The 11,381-nt window shown below is 38.0% G+C and overlaps 1 protein-coding gene across 1 annotated transcript in view; it reads right to left on the bottom strand.

The window, feature by feature from the left end:
* LOC106941279 (neuronal acetylcholine receptor subunit alpha-2-like) overlaps positions 1–10,591 on the bottom strand; it is a 25,257-nt gene extending 14,666 nt beyond the window's left edge. Inside the window, exons 1-5 of the mRNA XM_015024239.1 lie at positions 10,169–10,591; positions 6,403–6,554; positions 4,206–4,250; positions 4,019–4,128; positions 643–2,071 (exon numbers count right to left, since the gene is read on the bottom strand). Of these exons, the coding sequence (XP_014879725.1) occupies positions 643–2,071; positions 4,019–4,128; positions 4,206–4,250; positions 6,403–6,554; positions 10,169–10,220 (1,788 nt within the window). The 5' untranslated portion in view covers positions 10,221–10,591. The remainder of the gene's footprint in view (positions 1–642; positions 2,072–4,018; positions 4,129–4,205; positions 4,251–6,402; positions 6,555–10,168) is intronic.
* Positions 10,592–11,381: the final 790 nt, after the last annotated feature.

The raw sequence follows: 11,381 nt of genomic DNA, 5'->3' as shown, positions 1-11,381 counted from the left end.
TCTATTCTATTCTATTCTCTCCCATTTTCAGTCCACTGACCATTTTCAATAGAATGTTTATTTTGTTTATTAAGCCACTTCACTTCGACATATGAGTCTGTAGATATAAAGTAATTGTTAAGTTGACATAAAACAGCATCTTGGACAAAGAGCCAATTTCAAATGGGATCTTTAAGCAGTTGTTCTATAGCAGCTAGCCACAAGGACAAATTTTGTTCCCATTTCTTCAATTAAATCTATAGAAAATTTACCAACAAGTGGATTTCTTAAGGGCAATCAGCTGAAAACTTGGCACAGAGCAGATGCAGCTGAAGGATAATGGATATCTCAGGCCCCGAGTTGTGGCTTTGCTGGATCTTTTTTTCTCTGTTTTCTAATAAAAGACTTAAAGACGTTGTTTGTCTGTGGATGAGAATTTTGTTAGGCCTCACACATCTTCGTTTGTCCTTCACCTTTCAGCTTTCACAAATTACTTTCCACATGCCATGATCAGAACCACATTTAAAGGTAGGGACCTTATAGCTAAGGTCCCTACCTTAACTATAAGTTAAAGTTACCTGCTCTTTCTGCTCCTAACTACTTGTTTTATCACCAAGGCTGAGGTTGAGTTTCCAAAAAAAAAAGTAAATTCTTATAACTTACTGAAAAGTCTGCATCCTCTGCTTTGAGATGGTCTGCGATGTACTGAACTCCCTCTATGGCTCGTTGCATAGCTGGAGAAATTGCTGGAATGGGAGTATCTTGTTGGGTACTTGCTTCTTTGGTTGGCACTCTTGTTGGGGATTTGGCCAAGTGCTCCATAGAGACAATTTCTTTCAGCTGCCTTGGAGACCTCAGTAAGCCATTGTCATGCAGACAGCAGTACTGGAAGCTCTGTGAGCGGCAGAGATGCTCAGATGTCGGTGGAGCCTGATCGTGCTGGTTGCACATTTGCTCCACGCTTTGGGAACGGCCGTTGAGGGACAGAGAACTTGGCTGCTCACTGGACAAGTTGTGAAAGGAGCCCAGAGGCAAAGTGGGAGGCAGAGACAACTGAGAGGCGCACATGGTCGCAGAGTTGTGTCCACGTAGGGAATGCTTTTCTGTGAGGACAGAGTATTTGGCGGAGGCCGATCTGTGGAAGATGTTGGTGCTGAGCGGATGGTCATTACAGTGGTCTTCTCGGAAGGAAGAAGGTGGAGACGGTGAGCAAACAAGGATTCTCGGACTGTCGGTTGTGGTTTTTGGGAGCGTGTTGTCTGTCTGTGTCATCTGTCTCAGCTCTGTGTCCAGACCAATCCAAAAAGCCTGCGAGTTGTTTGTTGTGGAAATCACGGTCGGGCGGTGCATCATCTCAATGAGCTTCTTGCAGTGCTGCTTCGCCGTTCCCGGCGGACGCTTCATGAAGAGGACTCGAGGAACCAAGTCCAAGAAAACTCTGCGCACCCAGTGAGGCATACCATGAGTTTTGGGCGACCGGTGATGCACATTCAACACAAAGACCGTGATTATGATGGAGAGTGTGACAAAGACCATGGTGAACAGCAGGTATTCACCAATCAGGGGGATCACCAATGATGTGGACGGGATAATCTCTGTGATTAGCAAGAGAAACACGGTTAGGGACAGTAGAACTGAAATACATAAGGTGATCTTCTCTCCGCACTGGGATGGCAAATAAAAGACCAGAACAGTCAAACAGGAGATGAGCAGACATGGGATGATCAGGTTGATGGTGTAGAACAAGGGAAGCCTCCGAATGATGAAGTAGTAGGTGATATCTGCGTAGATCTCCGTACAACACTCGTACTTTTTCGTGTTGTACTTGCCCACTGCATTGATGATGACCCACTCGCCGCTCTCCCAGTAGTCCATCTGGTCGACATCACTGGCCATGCTGATCAGGTCGATCTTGGCTCGGTCATAGGTCCAGGAGCCAAATTTCATTTTGCAGTTCTGCTGGTCAAAGGGAAAAAATGTGACATCTATGCTGCACGACGACTTGTAAATGGCTGGAGGCTTCCACTTTATTTGACCATCATAGAACAGGTGGGCTTTGGTGAGGTGAGTCACAGCAAAGTCGCCGTCTGCACTGAAAAAGAGAGGGGCATATGGGAAAGACGTTTATCTCTTTGCCATGATGATAAAACATTGTGTGTGTTGTGCTGACTGTTTCTGGAACATTTGGTGCATTTTGGATTGGCTTAGGTTTTACCAATTCTCAACCACATCTCTACTGCATTAAAAAAATAAGTATAATGGAAATAACTACATTGTTTCATTTGAAATTTCATACAATAGGTCCAAATAATGGCAAAAAGATTGATTTGTTTTTATTAATTTAAATAGGATTTGCTGTGATTGTGAATCCACATTTATTATTGTTGAAGAAACAACACAATATATTGATGTCCCACATCAATGGTTAAATAATTTTGTAATTAAATTATTAATGCATATGACAAAATATTATAAAACTACAAATTTAGATATTAGGTTTAAATTTGTGTTTGATAAGTAGGCGCAAAAAACTCATCTAAAGAAAAATAAAAGTTATCAGTAAATAATTCATAAATGTTGTTTTGATGCCAGTTTTGATGACAGAGCTTTGATCTGGTGGAGCAGCAGCTGTTCAACTCTCCTTTCTTTAATTATCTCCCTTTTTATTTGGCTAATCTCTTTGTGGACACTAAAGCTTTCATTTCATTGCAGATTTGCCATCACACACCTGAGCGTCACACACACCCCATCATCCGAGTCATCTGAAGAATGCATCTGTAAAAGGTTGAAAGCAACAGCTCATCCTACATAAAAGCATTTTATAGTATGAAAAACAAAAATATATGTTGTTGGTCTCCTGGTATCTCAGCCACAGTAAACTGTGCTCTGCATGATGGATTTTTTATCTTAAAGTTCTTTATCTGTATTTCCATTACAAATGGGAGCAAAACTTTGCCTATATTCTGCTAAAGTCTAAGCACATAATTTCCGCAATCGTAGCATCTCCATTAAACAAGAAACGCAATTCAAATCAGTAAATTAACAAGTTTGTTCATGCAATAAGTCATTAAAAAACACGCTGCACCATCATCGCCAACCTCCTCCAACCACTTTCTGTTGTCTTCTTCTTGGTTTGTGCCAGAAGAAGTAACATCTGGTTATTGATCATGTGACTGGCGTAGCTAAATGTAGCTAAATTACAGCACTCCCGACCAAAAACAACAAATCAGAGCCAGAGGGAGGGTCTTAACGCTGTCAATCCAGCTCATGTACACACTGCTTAATATGTTAATGTCACAAAAATGACTTACTCTTACAATAAAACTGTTTATTTGTTGTTATTTGTGGCCATGCTAACTAGCGTTAGACTTCAGTGCAAAGACCTGCCTCCTGGCTCTGATTGGTTGGTTCTGGTTAGCACTGGGAGAAGGCAGAAGAGTTTGATATTTTTCACAAATTATCTGTCACAACATAGTGACAGTTTTAACAAATATGTTAGTAAATATATTTTGAAGTTAGTTGAATATAGGTTTGATTTATTCAGAATGAGCCATTCCTGTTGCTTTTTAAAAGATAAAATAAGGATTAAAATATTATGAAGAAAATCTTCAAAATGGTTGCCCTGCTGTTTCAATTAAAACTACAATTATGTATTAACAACAACATGTTTTTGTTCCTGGAGCAACTTTTTAAAATTTAGTTAACCTCCCTGATTTTGAAGCAAATGAACCTTTTTCACTGCGGACACCATATCTGCTGTTGCCACCTTAGACACAGTCAGTTACAGTTCATCCCTCACTCCTAACAGCACGTATTACTTTCTAAGCTTTTCCATTAAAGCTGACCTGATTCACATTCATTTCCATCAAATTACTTTGTGAAATGGGCAAATGACAAGGAAAGAGATTCATCACGTTCTCCTCCCATCATGCCATCTGTTTGGAGTTAAGTCATCAAAATCTGGAAGTGACTTGACGCATGATTTTGAAAATGGTGACAGAGGAGTGGTTCTAGGTTATCTACTGAAACTGATCTGTACTTGTTGTAGAGGACGATATCAGGTCTCCAGATGATCTCTGACGGGATGCGTATTGACGTGACGTTTTCGTATTCCTCCGGGTTCCAACGGAGTTTGTAGTCGTTCCATTCCTGCAGAAAAACAACCATTATGTTCATGCATTGCAGTGTTAGATCAGCGTTTATCTGGTTCTCTCATAATCTCTTACTTGCTTAACCCACACGTTTGTCGTCATCATCTGGTTCTTCTCATCCTTTTAATAGAAAGAAAAGTAATTATTGCAGCTTAAAGTTCTTCATAGGTAAATACATCAGTAGTTCCAGAGGTTCATTGTGTAACACACCAAGGAAATAAAAATATCAGCTTCCTGCAGAAGGGCCCTGCTACTTTTCTGGAAAGCTGCTTTCTCCAGCTCTTCCCCAGCAGCCTGTAAGATGAGGCAGTCAGCGAATACACTCCATTGGAAAAGACAATTTCAGCTGGAGTTGACACTCACAACCAGGCATTTGGAGCAAGCGCTGTCAGCTAACCGAATGTCAAAAGAAAAAGAGGACATTTTTCCCTAAAGTAAGGCAGGGTGCATAATGTATAAGGTCCTTTAAGCAAACTGTGTGGATATATACAACTGTGTTCCATGCATATATGAAATAAAACGTGGATGTGTTGGAAACTGTGAATGAAGATATTCTGGGAAGACGTAATGTGACTGGATATCTGTTTGGATGACAGCTGTGAATATTTACTGCGTGCGTTAGCATTATCTGGCAACTGGATTTAATTTGGTGGAAACTAATAGAATCTCCTTTGTTGTGGTTTCATTTCCGCTGATAAGTGATCTGTCTCAAAATGCGTTTTACTTTCTCGATGACGGTTCATGCTGGCTGAAATGAGTCTGGATAAACAGAAGGATTGCAACTGAAAAGACACATTCATTTCTGCGAAGGAACATAATGGCAAAACATAAACCCCCCAGTCCCCCCATGCAGTGTGATTTACTGTGGAAGCTAATCTCCTAATTAGCGATGGAGCTTTCAAATGTGTGTTACCAGTACAATTTAGCCAATATAGAAATATATGCCAAAGATAAAAAGTTACTGCAGATGCTACAGTATAAAATAGTTTATCAATGTTTATACATGCCAGCAGAGGTGGAAAGGGTAAATAATGTAGGCTACTCAAGTAAAACTAAAGTTATCTTTGATTTTAAAAAGTTTCTGTACTTAGTACCTTATTAAATTTTTATTTTAGTTGCTTTATGATGAGCAAAACAAAGTTCAACTCATCGCAAAGGAAATGAGTACACATTGGTCAAACTGTTTTTATTTAAATGAGCACATTTATAAATCATAAACAACACAAAATATTATGTGTACTTTAAATGGACATTAATTCTCAATGTCTTATATCAGCTGCTGTTTGTTACTCCCATTAAATAGTTTTAAATAACCGACTCCAAACTAAGCCTGATTTTCTGTTTTCAGTTTTAATCAATACAAATTATTATCACAAGTACCTAATAAAATTGACATTTACATTTGTTGTTAAAATATAAAAGTTTACAATGTATGATAAACCTGTTGCCTTTCTCATACTTAGAGTTAAATTGATGCCTTAAGTACAGCAAAATCTTTTCTTTTTGTCAGAAGTTAACTTGAACTAAACTTGACAGGTTTTCATTATTCCTGTCTTCCCATCGATGCAACACCATGAGAACTTATTACAATTTTTTTTTAAATGTAACAGAGTAACTTTACTCAAAACAAAAACAAATTCAAGTTAAAGTAAAAGTTCTGGTTTTGTAAACAACTCAAAGGACAAATTAGACAAATTGCAATTACATCAATAAATGTAAATGTAACTTATTACTTTCCACCCTGTATGACAGAAAATATATTTTTTCCACATTGGGAAGTGCTTCTACTTTCTACATTATCCATACAGGTAGCCTATAGGACAGTAAAATATTAATGTTTTTATTTGTTTTGGTTCGCACAATGAGTCTCTGACTATTTTAGTCATAGTACTGGCAAGAATTTAAAACTACTCTCTCCCCTGGTTTTTAGTAAAAGACCACAAGTCGTTTCTACAGCTAGTGCTAAACATGTGTTTGCTTTGTTTGAATTTACCCAGAATGCCCTGTTCTGTGGGTGAAAGCCCAGTTGCTTGGAAATTTTAGCTTTGAGGAGGAGCATCATCCCTGGAGATTGAAGGATTTCTCAAACATGCATGAAAGAATCAAAGAATCACTCTAGGTTTGTTTTTGAATAACGTTCTAAAATAATGGAATAATGGAGAGGAGACAAAGCTCAGAAAAGTTTATTTTACATAAAACTGTCTCTTTAACTGTTGACAATGTCAGGAAGCAGTCCAGAAAAACTGTAACAAAGCTGCTTGGTTTCACTCACCACATCAATTAGCTGAGCAATAGACAAGCCGAAGTGGACCAGCACCGTGTCTGAAGTGTTTTGCACAGGCCGAGAGAGCTTATTGTAATGAGCAAACAGATTCTGAAGAAGCCTCTCTTCAGCATGGGCACGAGGTCCAACCTGGGAGTACACTGAAGGAAAAGAAGAAGACATTAAAAATCAATAGAAAAAGCTTTGACTTTCTGCTATACATGTGCAAATTTCTTGCAATGAGTTTCTGTTTTCATATTCATGCTTGAAATAGACTAATCTCGCATTGATTCGAATGCATATTGCTTTTCCTTTACAACACATTCATCCTCTGTGAATTTAGCTGATGTGGCTCCGCTGAAGAACACAGACTGTAATGTGGAAGGAGGGTGACCTCTGTTATACAGGTGGCCTGTGGTTACATGAGACAGTATCTGGGAGAGGAGACAAAGGGAGGCAGGACAGGAAAAGCAAAAGTGGACGGATGAGTGTTTCAGTCAAAATGCCCCTCTGCCTCCCCTATTCCATTTTCATTGGAAGTTATTTGATTTTTTTTTTTTTTTTTTTTTTTTTTGCTGGTCTCTGATATTTCATTATGTTTGTCCAAAATACATTTTTCAATGTCTCGTCTTTCTTTACTTGAACTCATTGTGCAAAAATATCAATTGTTCCGAAGCTCAGGGACATTTTTCTGTCTCTAACAGTTAGCTTAGTGAACTGAAGGAACAGGAAGGAAAACCTTCACACCCTTTAATTTTTCCCACATTTTGTTGTATAAAATATGTATCCCACATAAATCAGAGTATTGTTTTTCTCACGCAATGTCATGACATTGCAAAAATAAACTTTTACAAAGATGTGTGATTTTTTCTAAGTTAAAAACTTGTTAATCCAGTGTTTTTAAACATTCAGGCATGACAGCTTTTTAAAATGTTTTTCTTTTTCTTTTTTTGTTTTTGTTTACAATTTTATAATTAATGTAAATGCAACTAGTGTTTCTCTGTTAACTGCTCTTAGGAGCGTGGGACTGAGAAGCAGTTCATACCAGCGGTTCCACCAGGTGTTTGCTAACTGCACTCAGATTTGTTTTTGATAACAATATAACAAAAAGTTGATTTTACATAATTACACTGCAGCTCCTGTTAAAGAAAAATAGACTTTGATCCATTTTAAGCAAAACAAGCAGTGGGAAAAAACCGAACTTCAAACAGTTAGAGGATGTGAATAGTTTCAGGATGTATTTTAACGGGTGTGTTTGAACAACATGAATGAAGATGTTTGTATTCAGATTGGTGACACAGGTGTTGCCATCACTGTGCCTCGCTCACATCTGCTGCCCATTCAATCAAAACTGATGGACTGTCCTTTGGCTGGCTGAAGACTGGCTTCTGCCATTTTGAAAGGATTTGGATCAATATCTTGTTAAACTGATATGTCTTTTTACCCAAGCTCCTCCACCACAACCCAACCCTCCGATTGCTGTTTGAACCTGAGTCTGTTTGACAAGTCCAGACACCTGATAACCTTGAAATGTTTGTGCATGTTCTGATGGAAAACTGATGTTAATTATTTTTTTCTTATGCATGCCAGGTCAGAGACATGTGGGTTGATGTATTTAATAAAGAAGTGACGTCCCAGATGACTCCAAAGGTGCCTTGCAGCTAATGGGATTGGATGGGAGAGCTCCTGTCCTGACAGTCTGTGTGTGACTGATCAAGATTTGTTTGCTGTGACATTCTGTAAGTCTGCGCTCTCTCTGATCACTGTGGCACCAGCAGCAAAACAGGACATATGACTTCTAGGCTATAATAACGTTTCAGCGATAGTGGTTGACTTTATTTAATTAAAAACCAAAACTGTAGAAAACACATTTTGTGTTCCTAAGGTTGTGCTTTTGTCAGAGATTATGAATCATATTGGGAGTTTAGCCTTCAGCACTAAAATCTGTACTCACTTAATGAATAGCTGGACTTTAAAAAGATGACTTGGGTTAGAAGAAGATTGGAAGAAGGGTTGAATTTTATTTTTCATAAAGGCAAGTCCCTCTGCTGCCTTTTTGATACAAATAAATATTCTTTCTACAGTTAAATAGGGACAAAAATACATAGGCAACCTTAGTATTCACTGGGGTAACCCACAGATACATAAAAACCTTAAATACTTGAAAATCCCTCTGAAAACACTTTTAATTGTCTCTTTCATTAGTTCAAACACCAAATATACCTTAATATACATTAGTACACAGTAGAAACCATTTTGGCAGTTTAACACCTACAATCTTCTTTACTTCCACTCTTAGCTATACATCCAATCAGCATCAAGAAAGCAAATGCAGGTCTTGGATTGGTTGCTTTCCAAACGCCAGCCAACAGCATCAGGTAACGCTACGTTTAGGTGTTTCAGCTTCCCAAGTTGCATTTTCTTTTGAATATTTTGATATGAGCTACAAAAACATTCACAAAAATGTGGGTTTTTGGAGAATTATTGGGAGTCGTCTGTAATAAGAGTATGATCCCAAGCTCTATCAGATAGTGATAAAATAACAAAGTGATGTAATACGATTCAATGCAAACACAGCGATATGATTAAACACAATGCGATGTATGTTATGATCATTGTTTTTATTTTGCTTTTCTACTTTTTGTATTTGTACTCACTTCTGAATTCCTTTAAAAGGTCTTGCCATACAGAGTTAATTTCTCTGTGCTCATTATTGTCAGAAAGGTCTTGCTGTACAGGTGCTACTCATTAAGTCCTGTGTTTTAGTTCATCCTCTGTTAGTGTTAGTGTATTTCCCTCTTGGTTTGTAGTTTCCTCTGTGCCTATCTCAGTATCGTATTGTACTATAGTAATTAGTATCAGTGTCTCCTCTCCCAGCTGTTCCACATTCCTCTGATTAGCTCAGCTGGATCCAGGTAAAAGTCCACTACTTCCTCATTATGTAAGCTAAAAAATATGACAATATAATTCTGATATAATTCTGATACAGTGTGATCTAAAGCTACCTAATGTGGTTATTTGAAGTAATGCAATACAATACAGTATTTAATATGAGACAATATAAAATAAAATGTCTGTTATTACGTGATACTATGACATACAATCTGGTTCAGTGTGATATACAATGTAACAATGTGATTCAAAGTGATATGTGATACAATACCGTATGATGAAACTCCGATACAATATGATATATGATTTGATACAATATATGTGATATGATGGTATATAATTTGACACAATAAAGGAATCTGAAGCAATATAATACAAAAATAATGTAATGATGTACAATATGATCCAATACAGAGATTTACTATGATACAGAACAATATGATGGTAGGTAATGTGATGTAATCTGATGTGTTATGATATAATATAATGTGATATAATGCATAACTATGCATTGATATGATACAATTTGATACTTTGTAATGTGGCAGTGAAATATGATACAATGGGATATGATGCAATGTAATATGATATGGTGTGGTGTGATTATTATATGCAAGGAAACAAGATGTGATAACTGAGATGCAATAAAATACATTATGGCATATTTTGTACTATGTGATATAATTACAAAATAAAACAACAAAACCGAAAGCCATACTATTATATGTTATGTGATGCAAAACAAAGATTCATTGTTAAGCTCATTTCTCTCTGCTTCTCTTTTTGTTTGTTTGTTTTTCTGTTCATTTAATATTTTTGGATAGTAATCTACATTACCAGAGGAAATCAGGGATGACACAGCTGAGGAAATGAAAAACCTTACCTCTTGGAGTTGCAGCAATGAAAACCAAGCACAGGCAGGTGTGTATTTCCATTGTGGCTCCAGCAGTTTCCAGCCGTGTCCCTGAACTTTCCTCTTAACTTCTTTTGGATTTCAGACCCGGCGGTTGCTCATCCTGGAGGCTTAAACAGCTTAAAACTCTGTCAGCTCTCCACAGCTTCAACAGCCGGAGAGATAGAGAGAAATCATGTCAGTGTGTGAGTGTCCAGTTGTCCTCAGGGCTCCATCTGTCCATCGCTGCAGCTGGTTGTTGTTTTTTATAGATGTATATATTTACAGCTGATTAAATGACCAGAGTCATGGAAAGTAGCATCTCTGAAGCTAATTCTGAAAAGTCTCTCCTCATTCGTCTAGAGTCCTTCATCCAAGTGTAGCTCATCCTTCTCCTCCCTTTCTACATCATTCCCTCCCTCACTTCTCATCTCTCCGCCTCCTCACCTCGTCCCCCTCCCCCTGTCTCTCTCTCTCTCTCTCTCTCTCTCTCTCTCTAAGAGAAAAACACACCTTCTCCATCCATCCCTTGCCTTCTCTTTACCTTCTCTTTTTTTGCCTCTTCTTTGCTTTTTTTTCTATCAAGAATAAACTTTTGTGACAACCACTGGATGGTGTGAAGGTGAGGAAACCCAAACTGAGATCCCTAATGAGAATATACAGCATACATGAGCAGTGCAGTGTTTTCTGTATGTGAGAACTGTTACAGTATGAGTGCAGTTTACTACCTGTCAAGGTCCAGTGTGGTAAAAAAGAAAAAAAAAGTGAAAGTGAGTCATAGCACATCTGTGCTCTTCAGGTTCTTCTCTATTCTGATTCCCAGAAGTAAATCTCCTCCCAGTCCTCCTCCACCTTAACCTCAACCTGACCCTCACCTGCTGCCACTTTTACTACCATGCTGGTCTTAATGGGACAGTATTATGTAAAATCAACTTTTTGAGTTTTACATCATATTATAATCTTATTCCCTCATCATAACAAAACAAAAACAATTATTTAATCTCCCATGGCAACCATTCAGCTGGTTGTTAAAGGGGCAGTATTATATGTTTTCCATGCACATAGTGCCTTTTATAGCATAATCATGTAAATATATTACTTTCAGTTGTTCTAAAAATGAGGATCCAAGGAGCTGATGGTGGGAGTCACTGGTGAGGAGAGCTATGTGAGGCAAAAGCTCTGAAGCTTGGAAATTGCAGCTCAG

The sequence above is a fragment of the Poecilia latipinna genome, unplaced genomic scaffold, assembly GCF_001443285.1.
Source record: "Poecilia latipinna isolate Pla-1442-1.1 unplaced genomic scaffold, P_latipinna-1.0 Scaffold3584, whole genome shotgun sequence".
NCBI classification, from domain to species: domain Eukaryota; kingdom Metazoa; phylum Chordata; class Actinopteri; order Cyprinodontiformes; family Poeciliidae; genus Poecilia; species Poecilia latipinna.
The sequence above is the reverse complement of the archived record's forward strand: the minus strand, read 5'-3'. Positions and strand labels throughout refer to the sequence as shown.